This window comes from Oxyura jamaicensis, chromosome 2, assembly GCF_011077185.1.
Source record: "Oxyura jamaicensis isolate SHBP4307 breed ruddy duck chromosome 2, BPBGC_Ojam_1.0, whole genome shotgun sequence".
Taxonomy (NCBI): domain Eukaryota; kingdom Metazoa; phylum Chordata; class Aves; order Anseriformes; family Anatidae; genus Oxyura; species Oxyura jamaicensis.
Window position 1 is genome coordinate 114,682,955 of NC_048894.1, and position 23,338 is coordinate 114,706,292.

General features: G+C 40.2%; 1 protein-coding gene across 18 annotated transcripts in view; it reads left to right on the forward strand.

The window, feature by feature from the left end:
- Positions 1 to 23,338, forward strand: part of DTNA (dystrobrevin alpha) — a 221,709-nt gene that overhangs the window by 137,230 nt on the left and 61,141 nt on the right. For all 18 annotated transcript variants that reach the window (XM_035319608.1, XM_035319610.1, XM_035319612.1 and 15 more), the window contains 2 exons: positions 14,675 to 14,888; positions 22,141 to 22,226. In XM_035319608.1, the coding sequence (XP_035175499.1) occupies positions 14,675 to 14,888; positions 22,141 to 22,226 (300 nt within the window). The remainder of the gene's footprint in view (positions 1 to 14,674; positions 14,889 to 22,140; positions 22,227 to 23,338) is intronic.

Genomic DNA, 23,338 nt, shown 5'->3' on the forward strand with positions numbered 1-23,338 from the left:
CCTTCTCTTCTCTTCTCTTCTCTTCTCTTCTCTTCTCTTCTCTTCTCTTCTCTTCTCTTCTCTTTTTTGTAGTTTGGATGCTATCACATAGCTCTGGAGAATGACTAGGAACTATGCAGCTTTCCTCCACCTTAACTGAACCATCTGCACCACCTTCCTGCCTAAACAGTTACCTTCTCTGCAGAATGTCTGATCTGTCTTCTGCCCTTCCTCATTCCCTGCTTCATTCCCTTTCAGCCTCTGTCTCCAGTAACTCTTACAAATAAAACTGCTGTGGAGCCAGCAGACATGCTGTCTGTCTGTGGTGAATGTTCTCAGCAATTATGGGCTTCTTTAGGGTGAAAAGAGCAAATAGTCCAAAGAAAAAAACTCAAAGTGTAGGGCCTGACATAATTTTCACTATAAATCACTTCTTCTGTAATTCCCAAAGAGTGTTTTTTCCTTCTAAAACCATATTAATTTGTTTCCAGAGTCACATCAAAAGTCAGTTTGTATATCTCTAATGCTGTAGGTCAACTTCATAACCCTCAGAATATTCAAAGGCAGGCTTTAGCTTAACGGTTATCTCTTATTTTTACCCACCAACTAGGATCATTTTCTGTAAGTCTTAGTGGAGGATTTCTTACAGCATATATCTGGTATGTTAGGACAAATTGTGAGAACAGAAGATGTTGGCCATAAAAATAATTTCCCAGTTTTGTAAGTGTGAAGAGACTGTACAGCATAATGTCCTCAGTGTGTGTTGTTCTCCGTATGGTTCTGGGACTCCACACAATGAACATTCAGCTTCCCAGCATTGACTTGTTTATGATGTACAGTGGCTTTACAGAGACCGTTTTCCTTGTGCTGAATTAAGCCATTTCTAGGCCAAATTCAAACTGAATTATATCTGTGGTACTGCTGGCTGCAAGAGGCTTGTAGCAGTGGAGCTGCCGGGGGTCTCTGGTACATCTCTGTGCAAAGTGTGGCAAATTCTAGTGCAAGTTCTGTGCATGCTCAGCCCTTACTTCAGTTCATGTAGGTATCTTCTTTCCCATCAAAAAGTAAATTGAAAGTGAGTCTGTTGAACACATTGACATTACTATGACATGAGGAAAGAAGTGAATCAGTCTCTCGGTATATATTGTTTGAGGTTGAACGCCATTTCTAACAAATGAAGTCAACACTAGTATCACACTGCATCTCTTGTAAAGGTGCTGATCTTCCCCAAGTTTAATTTTCCACATTTCATTCATCTATATTTTGCCTTGAAACGCTTATTTTGTCTCAGATTTGTAGGATATCTTTAAGAATTGCATGTGTAAAATAAAGGATGACAGATAAGTGGCCATGCACATTGAGACTCTTACTCCATCTAGGGGCGCTGACAACATAATTAAACACAGAGGAGAAAGGATATAGATGTGTGGTACTTCACTTAAATCCAATTTCTCTGTCATTCTACACTCTGCATTTTTGTTTCCTTTCTTATTGTTGCTGATAGTTGAGTTATGTTTGTTTCAACTGGAGCTTTTCTCCTTTTCTTGGCCTATTCCTCACACCGGTTTCCTTGATAAATGTGATGTTTTAGTACTTGATAATGCAAATTGCTGAAATGGGAGTCGCCACAATTGCCACCTGGTTCTGGAGTTCTCTTTGCTGAATGATTCATCCAGGGACTGGAGCACTGGTTCTTGGAGAAGACACTGCTTGGAATATGAGTAATGGCTGGGGAGCAAATGCAGAAAGATTATGTGAACACGAGGACAGATTTCAGTCAAATGTTCTCTACAGTTTGCCTGAATGAGACATTGTCTATTCAAACAAATTTAATATGAAAAAATGGATCTTCAGGATACCATGATACTTCCATCCTTATCTCAAGGCTGATTATAACTCAGATCCCCAAAGACTTTTAGGCAAATAAATCCTCACTTTCGAATGTAATAGGTGTTTAAATATGAAAGCCTGAATCGATGGCAGTAAGTAGCACCTCCATTGCCAATCTCAACAAAAAGTTAAATCAGACTGAAGTCTGAGCTGTCCCTGTGACTTCAGACGTAAGATGGTTTTCTGCCTAAGTCCAATGTGCCACATGAACGTCCTACTACAAATCAAGTCTCTCACTCTCCACAGCTGAGATAGATTTTGAGGTTTTGTCCTAAAATAAATCAGTCAGTCTCAGAAACCCTCTGGACTGACCCAAAATCTTCAGAAAAGAAGAGAGAAGTGTATGCCATCTCTCTTTTGTGTGCCTCTTCTGTTCTGAGGATGAAAAATAGTCTGATACCAGGAAGTTTACTCAGTCATTAAGTTCAGCTTCAGTTTTCTCTGTTTTTAATTGATGAATTGATGCAAATATTACGGGCCAAATTCAGTCCAGATCACGTAAGAAATTATTTAAATTAATATTAAAAGGATCAGCTTAATTATACATTTATATTTAAAATACTACATCTTTCACATTCAAGGAAATACACAGCTCCTAATTCATTAGTATTCTGTACCTTGTGTTGCTGTTTACAGTCTTGCCAACCCTAAATGATTAAAAAAAATAAAAAAGAAAATATAACCATGAGTCAAACTCTGAAAAACAGGAGATGGGCCAAGGAAAGGTTTTGTCTTCAAGCAGTTCTGAATGTATAATAAGTGCTCATCCTTTTTCACTGACCTTTGTGATATGACTGAATATTAAAGGTTGAGAATGTAATCTCAACATTTTTTCTGTGGCCATGAGGGAAGAAATTGTTATAAAGAACTGTTAAACTGAATATTCTCTTGTCATCACAAGCTTTCAGTGTCAGGGATTTTAGAGAAAACAGCAGTTAATGTGAGATTGGGGATAATACCTTGCATCTTTAGAACTGGTAACACATACTACTTCAAAATTAATGAACAATATAAGTGGTAACTCTTGTTTTCAACATTTGCATTCACTTTGCAATTGCTTTTTGCAAGTAACAGTGCCAGAGCAAGCTGAAGGCCTCCTGTGGTATGGAGAGGTTTTGTGGGTTAGAGGGCAGCTGGGAGCAGTTGCATAAAAAAAAAAAAAAAAAAAAAAAAAAAAAAAAAAAAAGTTATTAAGTTATTTAAGAGAGAAAGTTGTGGTATTAGTCAGACGTGGCACATGAAGAACCATACTTCTGGAGGAGGTTTTATCACCATAATAAGGACATTCAACATGAAGATTATTCTGCCCTTTCCACCTCCGAGGTTGGGCATTATTTGCCTATCAGATGTGATAGCCTTTATAGGCTGTTCGCACAGCCAAATCTCCAAGCACAGTCTTTATTCAGCTAAATGCACGGACAAGGCAGTTTTCTGGAGGCAGCGGTGGGAATACACAGCCTTTGATTTGTGTTAGTTTGCTTGACGTTGTGCCAATAGAGAGTTAAAATTTAATAGCCAGCGTGTGCTGCATTTACTAAAATGCGCCCAGTAGTGCCATCCTGTGGTCAGGACCACGGAGAGCAGAAGGCTTGTGCACAACCTCCGGCCCGTTTCCGAAAAGCTATTTTGCCTTGGATTGTTACACAGAATCTGAGGTGTGCCAGGCTGTAAAATTACGGTTTTCTACTCATACAATCAATCATTTCTGAACTTCTAGTTTAATCTCATAAATAGGAATGCAGAACCGTATTTTTTATTTTTTTCTGGAAACATTTTTTTGAAAATCTCCATAATTCAGTTTCTGTCACCAGATACAGATAGCAGAGATGGTACTTTGAAAATCAGCTGCAGATGCAGTATCACCCAACCCTGGAGACTTTTTTGCCTCCTTTTGGGAGTACAGAAGCTTTTTCCTAATACGTATTTTTTGCTGCAGTATAGTAAAAAAGCATTATATCTAATCAAAAATTTGAAATGGTGCAATTTTACTAATCGAATTATGAACTCAGATGTAAGGCAAATTGCCTTTATTTTAAGAGAAATGAGTAATCTGTTGTGTACCATCTGTATTTACTGACCAAAATTTGTTACCTCATGTCCCTGTGAATTCTTTGGCTATTTTAAGGCTGGCACTTGCAAAACCCATTTGAAGGAATGGTTTAATCAGGTTGAGGCCTGATTGCGTGGTGCCTCAAGTGAAGCATATCTTATTAGAATACTGTTAAGGTGGGATATAAAAATAATAGAGATTTATAATATAGGGATACCATTTTTCTGTTTTGGATGAAATTTACAAACTTCCTGGGTATGGGATATAGGTATTAACAGGTCTGCTATTGAGGCATTGGTCTTTAACTCATAAATGTATTCAACTTTTAAAACAGGTAAATGGTGTATAATCAAAGGATCTAAGCTTTGTGAATTCTTAGCAATGGCACAACATTTTAACTGTTTTCTCTCCTGTTTGTCATAAAAACATTAAGGGGCTTAGAGTTATATTTTTTTTATTTTATATATGCCATACTTCATTCAGCATTTTGAATAAATTATTTCCAAGTGTGTTTTTTTTTTTAAAAAAAAGAACCACTTTCCCAGCAGCTGGGTTACAAGCACACGATGACCATTTCCCCAGCCCAGCCCTGCAGGGTGCATCACCCCCCGTTCCCTTTTGCAGGATCGACTGTCATTAGCCATGCTCACTGGGGGGACTGATGGCCTCTTCGTCCACCCACACAGACCCCTTCAGTCTTCAGTTAATTTAGGTGAGACAATCTAGGCAGGAAATGACAGCAGGGGGAGAAGGGGTTTTCATTGTAAATGAAATTAATGTAGAAGAGAAGAATTTTACTGGAGATCTTCAAATAATCTTACATATTGGTAGCTTTTTCAGGTGCCATATTAAAGATGAAAAGACCACATTTCAGTGTACAGTTATCCTAGCAGTTCTTTCTCATTAATAGCTCTTGGCCAAGTAGATAGACACTTCCAACAGACCACAATTGTTTAATGTGCTGTAGTGATCAGAGTCTCAAAAGGTTTTGGAATAGCTCACTTTTCATTCTGGGCAAAACAGTAGGGGAGGATACAGGGATGCAAGCCTAGATATGTGGACAGGAGAACACTTAAAACTTTCCCCAAAAAAAGTCAGTGCCTCAGCTCTGTGCATCATGTTCTACAGATTTCTAGGTCCCCAGCAGCCAGCTTTAGCAGCCATTCAGAAATATCTCCTGTGCATGCAGTTAGCTTGCACGTGCACAGACAACCGCAGTCCTGCCAGGCAGTACGTTGCTTGGCAGACTGACTCAAAGCACCATTTTGCACAAAGTCCAGGTTGTCCTGTGGGACATGTGCCATGTGGACAGGTGAGCTGCATGATTTCAGGGAGACCAAGAACATCTGAATTTCTCCATACGCACAGTAGTTTGGAAGAAGGATGTTCCCGTTGGCTGGTCGGAGTGTTTAGTTACTTATCTGCACACTCCTCCTCACTCTGGGTATCTGTCAGTGGGTGGGCAGAAGTGGATTGCCTTACTCCAGCTTTCTGCTGAGCTAGTGTACACCACACACCTGCTCTCTGTATGCCTGACACAAAACACCTTGAGGATGCAGGGGACTCTTTCTCAAGTGTTCAAGGTGCCTCAGGGCAGGCTCTGGTGTTTTGGTTTGGTTTGTTTGCGTGCTTGCTTGTTTGTTCTTGTTTGCTTTGTTTGTGTTTGTTTGTTTTTTTGTTTTTTGTTCCAGTTTGCCTGCATGTATCAGAAAAGGGACTTGGAGCACAGCTTACTTGATCAATGGCTTTAGAGAAAATCAGTGGCTCAACAGATGGCAGGGTCACCCTAGAGCAGGTTGCTCAGGTCTATGTCCAGGTGGGTTATCCCTGAGGATGGAGACTCCGCAGCCTTTCTGGACAACATATCACAGTGTTTGGTGGCCTTCACATTGAAGTTTTTTTCCATATGTTTAAATGGACTTTGCTGTATTTTAAATAGTGCCCCATTGCCTTCTGTCCTTTCACTATCCTTTCCCTGAGAAGAGCCTAACTCCATCTTCTTTACTCCCTTGCATCTTATACACACTGATAAGATCTCCTTGAGCATTCTCTCCTCCAGGCTGAACAGTCCCACCTCACTCAGCCTGTCCAGATCCCTCTGAATGGCAGAACAGACCATCAGGTATATTAGCCACCTTTCCCTTGTTTTTAATCAGCAAGCAAACTTGCTGTGGGTGCACTCTGTCTCATCATCCAGGCCGTTAATGAAGGTGTTCAACACCTTCAGCCCCAGTATTAGGCCTGAGGATACACCATTAGTGACTGGCCTCCAGTTGGACTTGGTGCTGCTGATAACAAAATTTTCAGCCTGGCAGGTTTCCAGTCCACCTCACTTTCCACTTGGCCAGCCTGTCCTTACTGTTTTTTTTTTCAGTAAGATTATAGGAGACAGTGCCAAAAGCCTTGCTAAAGTCAGAGTGAAGAACATCCCTTGCTCTGCCTTGTCCAGTGAGGTAGTCAGTTCATTGTGGAAGGCAAACAGGTGGGTTGAGCATGATTTTCCCTTCATAGCCCCATGATGACTGCCCCCAGTCACCTTCTTGTCCTTTGTATGCTTGGAAATAACTTTAGAAGGATTCATTTCATCCTCTTCCCACAGACTGAGGCGAGGATTTAGTTTGCTGGACCCTTTTTTTTTGTTCTTCTTGAACAGAGAATGATACCAGCATTCTTGCAGCCCTCAAGGAACTTGCCCTATTGCCATGGTCTTTCAAAAGTAGTCGAATGGCCTCGCAGTGAATCAGCCAGCTCCCTCAGCACTCAGGGGTGCATCCCTCATTAGGTACCGTGGACTTGTGTATGTCCAAGGTGTTTAAATGTCCTCTAACCAAGTCCTCTTCCACAGAAGTTGTCTTCCTTGCTGCAGACTGTCCCACTTGTCACAGGTGACTTTGTCCTGAAGATAAAGCTTACCTGTAAAGACCAAAATAGAGAAGTAGCCTTCTCCATATGTTTGGCATCAGGTCCCGCACCACATTTGGCAGTGCCCTACATTTTCCCAAGTCTTTCTTATGCTGCTGATGTACTTGTGGAAACCTTTCTTGTTACCCTTTACATCCCCTGCCAAATTCAGCTCCAGATGGTCTGTCTTTGACAGGACTTTGATTTTGCAAAGAAATAAGTAAATATTGTCTCTGGTTACTCTAGGTTATCGATTTATCAGTGAATCATCCTCTTTCAAGCTATTATATGGAGCTACAACACAAATATCTAAACTCTTTAGGTTTGTTTTTGTGTAGTACCCTGAATTTTCCGTAGAAATTAAAGCATTTGGAGATCGGAATAGCATGGCAGTAAGCATTCTGAACATTTTGTTAATTACTTCTTTAAGCTTGTAGTATTTACTCTGCAATCACCACCTCTACAAAACCTAGAAAGTGGCAGGAAGATGAAATGGAACACATTTTGATAATAACAAATTCATATATGCACTGACAACCACTCTCACTTTTTGGAAAGCAGTGGTGACCAGCCCAAGAGCTTTTAACAGCTTTCAGAGCATTCAGAAGAAGCCCATGGCACACCAAGCTCGTTAGGTTAGCTGCCTAATGGGTGCCCAGCTGTGCTAGAAATCCCTGTGCTGTATAAACTGTGTCTGGCAGCAGGGAGGTAGATCAGAAAGGTAGAGGAGAAGCCCAAGAGATGTGGGAGCAGAAATAGGAGCATAGAGGATGCTTCCAAGTGTAGGCAGAGCGCAGGTTCAGATATTGGGGCAATGAGCATAGACTGGGTGTGCCAGGCCATATAGGGTGGCATCTGTCACCAGACATACCCAGCCAAAGAGCTGGATACCTCATTTATAGCCCTGAGCAGCAGCAACATCCTGGTATATTATCTTTTTCATGTAATTTGGCACCAGAAAACGTGAAACATTGCAAACCATTGTAGCAGGCATGCTGGCCTGCATAGTGGTAGGACACATGGATAAAGCTTTCACTGAGCATGCTGCGGCTGCTGGATTTGAGGGGCAACTTGGCCACAAACAGGTGTCATTTAGTGGGAAAACACACCTTGATCAATGCTCTACTACCCCCCTGGCAGCAGGAAAGAGGAGAGGAGCAAGAAGGGTGAGCAACTTTCCAGGGCTTCATAACAACGATGACAGATGGCTCTGGCACCCTGATTTGCGATGGGTTCGTAGATTCTAATCTGAAAACGAAGAGTCATCTAACATATTTTATAGTATTTGGGGGATTGTTAGGGCAAGGAAGCATAAATCTGTCACTTTTAATGAAATCTGCATGAAATAGCTGGCATACAAGTACCACCGATTTCAAGTGACAGTGCTAGTATGTTTAAATTCAGGCATGTCTCTAAGAGCATTGCTGAACTATTTTTTTTAATGAACCTTAGATTTTAAAAATAGTTTAAATTCATACTTTCTTAAAAGTTTTTCCTCTGTTCACCAACAAACAGAAATCTGTCAAGGCAGAATTCTGTCGTAGCTATCTATTGGGCATGTTTAACTTAGATTTAGTTAGACCTACTGTATGTTAAGTAAATTTGAATTGATTATTAAAGCCCTAATTTAGTCGTTTCCCTTGTTTGATTAAATGTTATCTTCTCTTCCATGTTCATTCAGTAATAAATGGAAAAATAACATTGCAGAGTACATGGTTCAGGTGGAACACCAAAAATACAGTGGAAGAGTTGAGGATTTTTGCATTAGTCAATCAGTTTAATGTTAAGAAAGCTTAAGAACACAGACTGTTTTTTTGGTTTATTTTTTTTTCTTTCTTAGATGATAAACTTACACTACAGTTTTCTTTTTTATGTTTGCTTAGGGCAACATCATTTCTTGACAACTGATGTTTGAAGCAATCTGCCGGCTTTGAGATTAGTGATATATCCAAGATTATCTATATCTCACAGCCTCTGTATATCACAGTGATTCTAAATAAACCGCATGATGGAAACAAGACTTCATTTTTCACTTTACAAATAAATTTTAATTTCTTTGCTTTAAGCTGAAAAAAATATGGGAATGGTCCATCTCTTCTCTCACATTTTGGCTATCGATATATCTTTATCTACCAAACAGAAAACTACTACTTGTAAGTAGCCATTAAATTAAAAAATACATTGATTCCCTCCTAATGAAGAAGCTAAAGAACTCTTGAAAAAAACAGATCAAAATCAGTAAAATTGCCATGTACGTTTGTAGTAAACAACATAGCTTTGTCCAAAACTCTCCTCTCTCCCAGTGTATTGAGTACACCTCCTCCACAAATCAGCCTGCTGACAGAGTCGTAGGATGGAGGAATTCTGCACTGTGGCTTCTAATTACTGTTTTTCATTGTAATGAAGTAATAAAAGGTGATAGGAAAGGATGTTCTGAACACAGGTAAAGACAGGAGGGCAGGATGTAAAACTTCAGGCGTGTCTCTAAAAGCTTTTCAGTTAGAGGAAAATGCAAAACTCCTTTCAAACTGAGTCAGATGTCTTCCAGCCACACTTAGATGCTGCAGAAGAGACAGGCTAATTCATTTACAACATGCTGGCAGCAGTCACTCTCCAAGTATTGTTTTAACGGGTGAAGGAGTTCACTGAAGGAAATAACATTTGTTATTTGGAGTGTATTTTTGTGCATTAAACTTAATTCTCTGCAATTTGGGCTGTGTCTCCTCCAAGAGTGCATTTGTTGCTAACAATTGCTGTGGAGAAGAAGTGAAGGGCAGCCATCTGCAGCGCTGTTCATCTGCCTCATCCCACTTCTGTCTGAACGGATACTGAATTTTATTTACATTCACTAATCGCTGTCTGTTGCTGAACGTGCTCAAATACGGAAACAGCTTTGACAGTCTTTAAATATTACTTAATCTCATATAAAAGTTAAATTAGCAGGCAGTGTTTGCTGTAAAAGATCAAATAATGCACATGTTTAACATAGCTGTGACTTTAGAAATCACAACAAAAAATGTGAGGGAAGACAGTAGTTGATCAATGGCTTGTAGAAATCAGCTACATTTTTTTGGACAGCAGGCAGATGAGGGGGATTTGCTATACCTGGGTAGCTCTGCAGTATACAGAGTGGACAGCGTTCCAGAAGGGTCCTTGTAGTTTGGCTGGGCTGTATGGTTTTGAATTGCTTTATACTCCATAGTTGCTATACACCAGCAGCTTTTTCTCCTAATGTCTAATGATGGTCTTGCGGCATTGTAAAAACAATCACCAGATTTCTGCAGTTTAGGAGATCCATTTCAGAAAGGGCATATTCTTCATGCTGAGGGGTAATCCCCTTCTCCAGGGGAAACGCAGGCAAGGCAGCAAAAGCAGCAACAGTAGCCAAGAAAAAAAAATAAAATCTGGGAATTACCTTGCAGAGTTTGACTTTGTTGAAGGAATTAGGGCAGATTTTAGGAGAAAGAATGCTCTCTTGCATCCATAAGCTAGTTATGCAGCAAACTTCCTATCACCACAGTACTTAGAAATCAGATTCAGGTTTTATTGCACTATGTGTAATATGTACAAAGTAAGGAGAAATGTCTTCTTCAGTGAGGTTAACACAATCACAGAGATGGACGAATTACTACAAGGCATAACAGATATTGTAGGAAATGGGCAGCAGAGAGGGCGAAAATTAAAATGAGAGGACAGTAAGCTTATGCAAAGTTTGCAGTATTAACATTCTGTTTTTATATTAAAAAGGGTGTGACCCTACAGATACCTGCTTAGCTGTAGATTGATACTGTCATAAATTTCTAATAGTACAAATGGATAAAGAGAAGCTTGCAGAGGCCTGTGTTTTTCTCTTCTTTTTCCCAGCATTGATAGGTTGACTTGGCAACGTGGTATGATACTTAAGCCTGCTTACTACGTGAGTAAATTTTTTAAAAATAGTATTCTGTAGGGTACTAGACCCAGATGCAATCCGTGCTAGGTCAAGGGATGCGGAGGCTGTGGCTATGGCAGGATCTGGTAGCTATTTATACAGATCACAATATTTATTATTCATATTTTCTGTAAAAACTAATTATTCTAGGCCATGTAGTAGTCAGAACAGAAAAGACATCTTTTCTTGACGTTTAAAGAACAAGGTGTGGGATTCGTCTCAGTTAACCTTGCTAGCCCTGAGGTCACAGCTCACATACACTTTGTAGTCAATGAAGGAACAGAGGCACCTTCAAAGCACTATTCATCCCACTGGTCTCCAAACAGCCGTTTTGGATGCTTTTTTCTTTCACCATTTGTAGAGGGAGCCTTGATCACCAGCTGACTCTTGACATCTGATTTTTGGCATTTAAATTCAGGTGGGCAAAATCCTGCCCATCTCAACTGACCTGAGTAAAGGCCAGGGTCTTCAGTCCTCCGCATAGCAGTCTAACAAACGCTACTTCTGATTTTGAGCGAGGCATTTAAACAGATATTTTTAAAATTAGTAGATCTTGTTTAAAAGTCTGGATCTTGTCCATCTTTCATTTCCTCCTCCAGGAAGTGTTGCTTTCTAGCCTCTGTAAAGAGATTTGAAATTCATGAGTAAAATGAAAAATAAAATGGTGCAGTAGGATTGTTGTTTATTTGGCTTCAAGTGGAACCAACGTGCTTCTGGAAAAAAAGCCCAAGTGAAATTATTTACAGTACAAACGCACAGCAGTTCCTTGAGACTAATACTTTATGGTGGGTGGGGGACAGTTACTGCTACGGAATTTCCACTAAATCACTTTCTTAGACACATGCCCTACCTTTGTGGCATACCAATGAATATCAGGATAGCCTCTGAGTCTTTCAAGTTAAAGTTACTGCTAAAAACAATATTTTTCTCTCAAATGTGTTAGTGTACTGATATTATTAGTCCCACCTCTGCTAGCCTCTGGGTATTTCCATTCTGAGGACCATCACCAAAACTAACTTTGGTATGATTATCTTAAGGGAAATACAGGATCAGTGGGAAAAGAAGAAACTCATGAAAATTAGACAGCCACATAATATCAGTACAGGATCATGTTAAGAATAAAGACACCAAGACCCATTTCCACTTCATTCCTTATGCTAGGTGTTTTCCTCCATGCTCTCTTATTCAAGTGTTTTCTGCTAATAGGATGTGACAATTAAAGTTAAAATGCTGTGTTCAGTTCTCACTGTTAGGGAGCCTGGATGTCTGGTTCATCCTGCCTGGATGGCCTTTTATCAATGCTAGGGAAACCATTGCAATTCCCTGCAACTGCAGAAGTAAACCAGGTATGCAAACGGCCAGGACAAGGGGCTTATCGCTGTGTTTGTTCGTTTGCACTGATCAAGTTTGGGGATGCTTGAGATGTACACCCAATCAGCCCTGATGACATGATTTATTAACCTTTATATTCCCTTTTTCCACTGTGATGTTTTCTTTTATATATATATATATTTACCATTCTCATCCACTCTCAAATAAACAGGCTGTCCCTGTTTATTCCTTTCCCACTGACCACACTGGTGCTGATTTTACATCCTGACTCAGTATTTATGATAGGGTTGCCCTAGTAATTTCTGCCTCTGTCAGCAGTGCTGCTCGGCTACTAACCCTGTTTATTCTCTTTCTGGGGTTGCTATCTTGTTAGTGCAGCCTCAAGTCAAGGCTAGCCATCTGCATATGTATTTCTCCCTTTCTGCTATTCGTTATGCCTTGTAGTTTCTTGCAGTGTTACCTTTCCACTGTAGCTGCAGCCCAGGTTTGACAGGTTGCATGCATACCCTAGCACCCAGAAGCCTCCCTGGTGACACTGCTGGTGGAAGGACCTTCTCCTTCATCTACTCCTCTGAACTACCACGGACCATCCTCATGGACAGCAGCAGATAGACCTTGGGGGAAACATCACACTTAACCTTCTGCTTTCTGCTTGCCCTTCCCTTCTTAGTAAGGCCACAGAATACAGGCTGATGGTTTGGCTATTTGAATATTGCTCTGTGTTTCTTCCCTGGCTGCTTTATACTGGTGGCCCAGAATAGGAAACTCTCGTTAACTCCTCTCTTCTGGACCATACAATGGCCTGGTTTTTGGTGACTTCTTCCATCCCTTGAGCCATGTGGAGAAGCTTCCCAAAAAGGGGCAGTTATTATGTGCTACCTGTCTTCCTTGGGATTGTTCATCTGCCAATTAATCAGATTATTTTGGTGGCAACATAACAGTAAAAGCTGGTTGAATGGGAATGGGCATGGCTGTATTACAAGGATCTGGAGAGAAATTGCGTACTCACCTACCTGGCTTAATTCAGAACGAGTCTCTCAAGACAATCCTGACAAGGATTGTCTCAAGACAATCTCAAGACAATACAAGGTCAGCCGTAGAAGTTTCCTTCTAGTACAACAGCCAAATAAACAATTAAGTGTAACAATGGAACTACATCTTGCAGTTTTTCCCAATCATTTGCTAGGGAGCAGCAAGAAGAAGTGGAAAAGTGCTTTGTATAATGTGTGAAGTAGTTGCTGCTGCTATTGCCACTCACCTGTATGCTCTGTTTTCCTCCTTGGGTGTTGCAGCTTACATGAGCAGTAGCAGATTTTTTTCCCCTAAGGCAGAAGTAAAGAAACCCAATCACTGGGGAAAATTCTAGACTAAGTAAAAAGACAGTAGTATATCTGGTTTCATTTATCTAGCTAGTGACAGTTTACATTTCTCTGCCACCAGACTATCATGTCACATTGCAGTCTGAGATACTGCCTTCAAACCACACAAGTAAAAATATAATTATGAGGATTAGAATTAAATTTCTCTATTCACAATAAAATGGTGGATTCCAGATATGGATGGCTCTTGAAATGAAGACATATCACCATGCTAAGTAATAAGAACTATACAGTACTTTATCTAGTAAAAAGAGAGAATTTGCACCCTGAGCCTCATAGTTTGTTTCCTATTGAAAATTTAGTAGGGAAGAAGGTAATACTTAAGACTGAGAGAGAGAGAAAGAGAGAGATGATTCTTTGAGTTCAAGTTTGAACTAAATCCAGGTTTTGAATGAGTGTGGGTTTTTTAAATTTTTGGCATGGTCCACTATTTCAAGAAATGCCAATCTGCAGCAAGCTGATCATTCTGTCACAATAACAGTGCTATGCAAACAAGATTTTTGTTCAGATACAATGTGAGGGTTGAGCAGAGATTGTCCTTTAAGCTGTCCTTGCAGGCAAAACCAGCCCCTGTGAAATTCAGCTTAGACCACGACTTTATCAAAGAGAGGGATTTAACAAATCATTTGGCAAATATATTTAGAAGAGCAAAATATGACTTTGGGATCACTCGTTATGTGTACTTTATTTAAATGTAGCTTGTCTACCCTGACTCAATTGCAATTCTGTTTCTGTTAAATATTTTGCCTTCAGTACAAATTGCTGAAAAGAATTTTCAAAATGTCAGTGTGTGTTAAGCACTTAGTATTCGTAGGATCTTCCGAAAAGCCCATCTGCTATGCAAATTAATATCTAAGAGTAATTTCTGAATGGGTATTCATAGAGGCATGGTTCAGAAAAACAATTAGCATATGTTTACCTTCCAGTGATTTCAGTAAAATATAGATTTTTACTTGAACACTTTATACAATGAGGAGTGATTTCCTGAGCTGAAGTTGTACTTATTGCAACTAATTATATCAATATATTGTTTGCATATTAACGGATTTGATTTTTATTTGCTCTTCCCCCTGCCAAGTTTAATTCTCAGTGATGGAAAACGCATTCATTCATTTCATTATTCATAGATCATGTCCTGCATGACTGTGTTATCCCCACGGTGTGGCATGCTCAGGAGCGTGTCCTCCTGACTGTCTGTGTGCTGTCCCCTAGTGCACCTGGTGGACATCTGGAACGTGATAGAAGCATTGCGGGAAAATGCCCTCAACAACCTGGACCCCAACATCGAACTGAACGTGGCTCGCCTTGAGGCTGTGATTTCGACAATTTTCTACCAGCTCAACAAACGGATGCCGACGACCCACCAGATCAATGTGGAGCAATCCATCAGCTTACTGCTGAACTTCTTGCTAGCGGCCTTTGATCCGTAAGTCTGCCTTCCGTACCCACACGGGCTTCCCTCCTTTCCTGACTGGTGAAAGGATTTTGCTTGCTCTGGAAATATCTCTGGAAAATAATTCAACAAGCTATATTCTGACCCAAATAATGAGCATGTGAATAGTGCTAACTAGGGAGAGAACCTAAAATTAAGGACCCCTACTTTCCTGTCTGCTGAGCCAAATTCAGCACAACTGTGTTTTCATCCAGTTACTCAGATTTGTTCCAGTTCATATCAAAGAGGAATTATCTACAGAAACGAATTTACATCCACTTCTAATTTGCGTAGTTATTTATTGACACACCAGTGGCTGACACCACTGCAATGACTCTGCAGCAGTGACAGGGGTTAATAGCTCATTATTTGGAAAGAGCTCATTTTCCTGCAAGTTCTTGCAGCTGTAAGCAATTTTTTTTTTCTGGCTCCTGCCAGTGCAGCATGATTTTGAGACCATGACAGAAACAGGATAAAGACCAGGAGGTGAAACTGAAATTCACGTTGTTTATTACTGCATGGGACCCATATTAAAAAAAGGAAAAGTTCAAGATAGAGCGAGCCACTTACCTTAACAAGTGTATTGTGTATATGTATTATAGTTAGGGAGTATGTAGACATCAACCTGCATTGCCATGTTCAAAATCCTCAGAAACAAATTATTGTAGAACAGCGATTAAATCTGCAAATTATCTCTTTATGGCTTATATTTTGAAAATTCACCAGCTGAAAATGCTGTTGTGACACCTTAAAATAAGGATGCTGCCCCTCTCCCCCCCCCTCTTTTTCCATCCTCCAGCTTGACGGCCTGGTGCTGGGTTGCACCTCTTGGAGCCAGATCAGCCTGGCGGCTCAGTCGCCATGGCAACGGGGAGAAAAAGTACTTGTTCCACACGACAGGGCTGCACCCAGCCTCCCCTCCGGCCACTCCGAGGGAAAAACAAGAAGTCAGTCAGTTGTGAAACCGGAGCCTTCAGGAATATTTTTCCCCTCTCAAGGGCAGTAAAACAGGGAACAGGCGCTTTAATTTATGCTGTTGTGGCTGTGACAAGAGCGCTAAAGGACGACGAAATGGCCGGACACATGCATCAGTGCATGCTGCAAGCAAAACGCTTCCCGGCTGATAAACACAAGGCCCAGGGCCATGGAAGCAAGAGCTGCAATAACGTGCTTGTTGTGTAGCTCTCTGCAGCAGGGGTAAAGATGTCAGCTCGATGTCAGGGCTACTAGCAGCAAAATGGAGGGAAGGGTTTTACTCCTCTGTGGGGAAACAGAAAATCTGAAGGGCACGGTTTCGCTTTCCCAGAGCACAACATCGCACATGCTGTGTGTTGTGACCTGTCTGGGGCTCCCGTGAGGACCTGCAGGTGAGGAGGCTGTGACCCTGATGCAGTCCTCCTCACGCAGCTGCCTCCAAGCAGGGCGCACAGGATGCATTTCCCAGGAGGACAGAGACAGCCAGAGAGCCCTGAGGAAGACACACTCGGCTTTGGGGTCCAGGAAGGGGACTGGCTGCATACGACCTTGTTTGAAATGCACCAGATATCTGGCGTCTGGTTCATTTGACTTCGTAGTTAAGAGAAGGATGAGCAAGGCCCTTTCTAGTGGTCTCATGCTCACACAGAAGCCATACATTGGATATAGGAAGAAACAGGCATGGTGGGACTGTGAGTCTGGGTGAAGTCTTTCTCTGCATGTCCTTCCCTCATATAAAGAAACTGGACAGTTAAATTAACCTAGAGCCTCATTGGATGGAAAAAAGGGTTTTATTAGATGCATGAATCCTGCTGAAATCACAATAATCACCCCTAAAATAGTCCTGTTGTCTTCAACCTGGGTTTACTCCTTAGTTTTTTAGCTTTGTGTTTTCAGAAAATGGGCAGCCTTTCTAAAACACCATCCTAAATTCCAGATTGTGAGGAATTATTCCTTCTCTTTAATGAATGTTAATAAGATCAGATGTGATTCTATGAACACAGACAACAGCAACAACAACAACAACAAAATGAAACCATAGAAAAAACAGAACAGCTTTCTAAGACCAAAACAGCATAATAGCTCTTCAGTGTAAATGTGAATGCTGTTCAGAGCTATCAGACCTTTTTGGTGTCTGCGGCTATGTAGAGCAAAGGCTGCTCCTGCTGCGCTCTGGGCAGTTCCAGAAGAGATTGCTGGGTTCCTCATGTCCCATTTGAAATGCAAAGGAAGGGAGTGGAGAAGTGGAGTCTGTCACTTAGCATGTATGAAAGGACAACAAGGGACAAGTGAATATGTGATTTGAAATCCAATATGCCTAACCACTCTCTCATTTATTCCGCTCTAGTCAATATATACTGCCCCATGTGTACTGTGCTGGGAATCTGTCAGCAACAGGCTGAAGATCCTCTGAGCTTTAAAGAGAGCTTCTTCCTTCATTTATAGCCCACTGAAAACCTGGCAGGTTTCTCTGTCCTCTGACAGGGGGCATTTTCCTAGGTCTGCAATACCGTTTTCTTCCCAGGAGCTAGAGCCTGGCCAGCAAAACTCAGAGGAACTGTGGTGCAATGCCATGGCATGTTGGCCAGCTTGCCTACTGCCAGTGCTGAGCATTCATCCCAATTCTATGAAATGCAGATTTGTTCATGTTTCTGGGGATTCCTTAGGCCTACAGATAATTATATCTCCCTGCTGCTCTATCCTGAAGGGAGGAAAAAGTGGGGAGAAATTACAATGTGTAAGATTCCACATTACACTGACAGTCATGCTCCATCATGCTAAGCCAAAATCAAAGTGCAACCTCATAAAACTGCAAGTCAACAAAATCAAAGTTCATAGACACAAGTGCCATTCCCATTAGTTTGCCCCTAGTATATGAAATTCACTATCATGTCATAGGACCCTGATAGACAACAGTGAGCCGGTCTGACTTTAAAGATTCTGGACAAAAATGTGCCTGATCTGCAGTTTTAACTGCACATGAAAATTGGGCAATAGCTTTTGCTTTGAGGCCTCAGGTGATAAACTGGCTGTATGGAATAATAGCATACTTCCTTCACTGACACAGAAGTGCTATGTAACAAGATGACAAGTTCAAACCTCTCAGAAAAATTCATCCCAAGACATGTCAAAGCCTGGACAGCCGACTAGGTGGAATGTCAGCCTCATTCAATAAAGCAGCTCCTAAAAAGACTCTTGTTATACAGACTGTAAGATATTCTGTGCTAGGTCATCTTCAGCACTTACTCAGTATTGCAATACAGCTGTTCTTGCTGCAAAGCTTGACTGACAGGATCATAGCAGATTTTTCTGTTCCTTGACACATTTGTGTAATGATTGGAGCTGTGAGCTCTGAGCAATGAAACAAACTAAATCTAGTTGTAGGGACTAGGCTTCTGCAGAGAAAGGAGGAAATATATGCCCTTTTTAATCAAATGTACATTAGAGCCATGCTGAGTTCAACACGTAAAGATGTTCAGTATCTGTTTTGGAAATATAACGTCTTCCTTGGCCATCCATTTGGAGCTGTGAAGTGTTTAATTGCGTCTCTTCTCCACCTTTGCTAATCTTTGGAAGTGATACAGTCCGGCTGGCTTTTAGGAATGAAGTCCTGTAAAACAGTGTATTTAAGAGATTTGGCTGTTACAAATTTTGCTTTCCTAAATGAAAGAATTTAGCTTGAGTCCAATAATTTCATCCTGAAACCTATTTGTGAAAAAGGGAATTTCTAATTACAGCCTCTGACTTTACAGCAGTCATTGCCCTAATTAATGTGGGTAGTAGGAGGTCCGCAAGTAACTGAAGAAAGTTTCCAACTTTTGGAAAATGTAACTCAAAGAGTTAATGGAACTCACCAGGGAAAGTTTATCAGGCAGTATGGGGGGGTTCCTTGCTCTCAAGAGAGTCCATCTCTCTCTGCAGTCACGCATTTAAAGAAACCTTCTGCTCCGCTCTGGTGTCTGAAAGCATGTATTATTATTTGCCCTTTTTCCCCCAAGCAGCTGGAGATAACCTTAGTGCCCTGGCCATCATTCCCTTCTCTAAGTACTCTATCCTGTGCTGCTGCTAAGTGCACATCAGCTCTAGCAGTTGCCTGTGCCATCATTAACACTTCTAGTGCTTTTCTGTAGGGAACTGAAAAGTAACTGCTGGAAGAGGGGTGCTTTATAAAATCAAAATATTTTCTGTCCTGTCCAATTTCCACTAGTAGAATTTATATCTCTTTGCATTAGCCAGCCTAAAGCTTCATTCAGGGAGCTCTGACTTGAGCAGAGGACTTCATGCTGCGGTGAGCCACTGCTTCGGCGTTTGCTTTTGTGCTGCAAACAGCGCGATGCCCCGCTGCTGCCAGTCAAGGGCATCTGTAGTGCTCAGCAATAGCTCAGGGCACTCCTGGATCCAAGTGATACTGGAAAGTCTTAGGCCCTATTATCCTGTCTGTTCATCAGTCACATATATTTATGCATGCATGTTTGTATATGTACGCACGCACACACACACGCATACATTTTTGGAGGGCAAATTGAATTTATACAGGCTCTAGTGATGCTTTTATGAATACAAATGACCGATACAAAATACAGTGTCAAAACTAATCAACTCAAACTGAGAGACTGAAGAGATAACTGAAATCTTTTTTTTTTTTTTTCCTTTTCCTCTGTTCCATAACTGTTTGAGTACAGGAAATGCCAGTGGCTCTGGGGTGGAAAGCTGAAGGCGAGTTGATGAGCCTGCCACTCAAGAATATAATCGTGTTAGTAAATGTAACTAAACCTACAGGGAAAAATATCGAAATCTGAAGCAGTTCCACGTGGGCTTTATTTTTTCCTCAAGTTCTTCCACTACTTCTTAATAATGCTATTGCTTCCGCTTAGCATTTATTTTCCTTTAGTATAACAATTCTTTTAAAGTCAGGTAAAAACCTCATGACAAAACAGTGCAGAAAGACTCCCAGAAGTCTAAAGGGTAACATCCCCCAAAAGAACGCCAAATGACCAAATTCTCAGCAGTGCCTACAATTTGTTGGCACAGATTAGAGCCTAACCCACAAAGGATGGAAATGCAGAAGGCTGGAATAAATTCTGAAATTCCTGTACTGGGATTTTAATCTTATGAAGCCAGTCAAAGAGAACACAATGTAATGAAAAAGTAAATGTGCACCAAAGCCAGCTTTATAGAATGTAGTAAGGATTTATATCTAAACTACTGACGTAGTGATTTTATTTCGTTTTGTCTGCATCTCTAGCTGATTTTCTGACAAAAAGCAGAGTTGTAAATGTGTAAAGAGTATTTAAAATTAATATTTAAAATTATGTATTACATTGAACCAGGACCAAATCTAGTTCACTGAACCCTAAAGATTAGCTAGCCAAGCTTAGGGAACTGACTCGTTTTGTGAAGTCAGATTGACTTAAGAATGAACATAGTCATGAAGCATGTAGTATACTTTAATGTATTAAAATGAGTATACCATTCACGTCTGCAACATATGTATATATTACTGTATTAGTCTGCTTTGCTTAGCAGAGGGATACACAGTCACAGGCTCTTTGTCTTCCCAGAATCAGTTAATCTTTTAGTTCTGGTCAGACACAAGTTTATTCATTAAAATTATGAGTGACAATCAACAGAGTAATTTCATAAACACTGATGGAGAGCTCAATTTCCATGTATTGCTATTGCCAGCGCAGTTAATCTTATTTAAGAGATAAATATATATATTAACAGTAAATCCCTTATAAGCATTATGTTCCCTATTAAAGACTGAATATTACAGAACCTCCACTTCAAAATGACACAAAACTGTATTATCTGTCCCCGTCATTAGCCCTATCAGTAGAGTTTGGAAGGAAACATAGGTGTCATTTTGTTAAGCTCACAAATAGTGGCTGAGAATGTCTCTTCTTAAAAAAAAAAAAAAAAAAAAACATGACAATGTGTTTTTACTGATGTCATTAAACAGATATATGCAAAGCTACTAAGTAATGCTGAGGAGTTTGGATGATAGATAAATGTTGTGCCAGTGAGACTGTGGACTTGGACTGCCTTATAACAAGACTCCGAGGATTCAAGGAAAAAACGCACATTTCAACATTTGAATGGAAAGAGAAAAAAAAAAAAAAAAAAAAGAATTTTAAAAAGCAGATGAGCTTAAAAGAGTCTGCTCATTCTCATCTCAGGGTCTGAGCATTAAAACTTTTTTGTTCTGCGATTCCTGTGAACACTTAGTTTAGAAAACTTCAGGGACAGGTCTTTTAGGAGCTGAGCGCCTTGCAGTGTGTCAACTAATATATTACTCACACAACTGGAATACACCAAGGTTTCTGTAATGGTAGATAACCGTTCGGTGCCATCAGGACTGTGGGGGAAAAATGAGAGAATACAGCAAGAGGAGCAATAATGTTAAGCCATTGAACACTTCAGGACAGTTAAATGAAGAGGTAGCAATGCGTGAAAGGTAAACATTGTATCCTGAGAGTACCCTGTATGTTCAAAGGAGGAAAAAAAAAACTTTTATTTCTACCTGAACATGACTAAATTTACAGAAAAAAAAAAAAAATATATAGCCTTTTTGTCTATATGGCATATTCTTGTGCATATTTGGACTTTAATAGCATTATTCATTTTAAGGTGAAAATAGAGAGCCAGGCATAGCCTCAACCTGAACTAATCAGGGACAAGACTCTTCTACAGACCACCGCAAAAGGTCCTTTGCTGATTCTGGATGCAGGTTCTTTCAACATTTTTCAGCAAAGTCCTTATAAGTTCATGGGGGTCAGGTGTATCATTTAAAGTTGCCAGGACCTATTAATGGGTACAATACCCAACTTGTGTAATCATGTGATCCTTTTCTGATTTTTTCACTTTTGCTTCCAGAGTGTTGTTTTTTTTCATTTATTTGCAGTCCTTTGGTGACAGAAAACACACAGGGCACTTCAGATAGGGAGGCCTTGAGTGTGATAGGTGTCCTTCAGCGCTGCTGTGGCACAAACAGCAGTAATAATCATTATCTTAATGCATAATGAGATAAACAGTTTAATATTGAGATACAGATACATGTTCGTATACATAATAAATCACTTTTGAGATCTTCACAGAACGATGTACTGATACGTGCTCCTGCAAAACAAACTTTTGATTTTAAAGGTCTGTGTTCTTTGTACACGAATCCACATATAGTGTGCATTACAATATGCCATGTCAATGATAAACATAAGAAATGGAAAGAGGTCCATATTACAAAATATGTCTACTTTCTACTTTTGAACAGGGAAGGACATGGCAAAATTTCTGTTTTTGCAGTCAAAATGGCCTTGGCAACTCTTTGTGGAGGAAAGATCATGGACAAATTAAGATGTAAGTATTTGAGGTGATGTTTTTGTCTGTTAATCATTGTTGTACTTGGAGATGCAAAAGTACAGGTAAGAGAAGATGGAATTATGATAAGGTCTAGTTTTGTGCCTGGGTATAGGATTTGCACTGTATACATCTGCAAGTAAAACTCACTAAAAGTTTGACTGAATGTGACATCAAACTTCTTATCTTTGAAGCTAAATTGCATATATTCAGCCTCTGATTGGTGAGTGCTTCAAATATTCAGCATCATGAGGCATCATTTAGCAATTTCTCAGGCTTTTTTTTAATAACGTCTCTCTCCTTTCGCACGTAGTACAATATATTTATTCACTATTTATATTTCTCCCCATAGGGCACATATTCCATCTTTTTTTCAGAATGGGTTCTCGTTTCACAGGATTTATTCCCAGTTCCCAAACAGCCAAGGCATAGTTTACTTGCAGCAGCAATGAAAGACTTCCTATTTAGTGCTATGATGTCTGAAGTTCAGGTCCAGAGCACCATTTTCCAGACTTTTTGACCAAAGGATTAATGTCAACCTTCAGTTTCCTCTAAGCCTTCTACCACAGCCAAAGAAAATTACATTTATGTTTTATTTAAATGATTAGAATAGGCAAGTAGAAATCACAGATGCTAATTTAGTCTTCCAGATTCAGTGCCATTTTTTAATACATTATTTCTACGTAGAGATTCAAATATAGACTGACAGTAATTTGGGAACACTGACTGTAAATTAGGGAACACAGTTCCCTACGCTACTTTAAGAATAAGGAGCAGGGTCCATCCAGTGGAAGGCTGGAGAATAAAGCTGATTTTTCCCATAGCAGTCCCCAGATCCTGTCACTAGAATTTCTACTCCAGCTTCCTAGAAATGAAGCAGTTGACATCACAGCCTGAAAAATGATGCATGTTTCTTAGTCTGTGATCCCCTGATAAGCTTAGGATCCTTTTAAGCAGGGGGAAAAGTACAGGCTGACAAAGGACCAACATGCATCTCTGGAGTCATAAAAATTTGCAATAATATTGTACGTGGAAAAAAAAAAAAAAAACAGGGAGAAGAATAAAAAGTAATGCATTTGAAAGAGCCTCAATGCTTTGTGTGTCCAAAACAA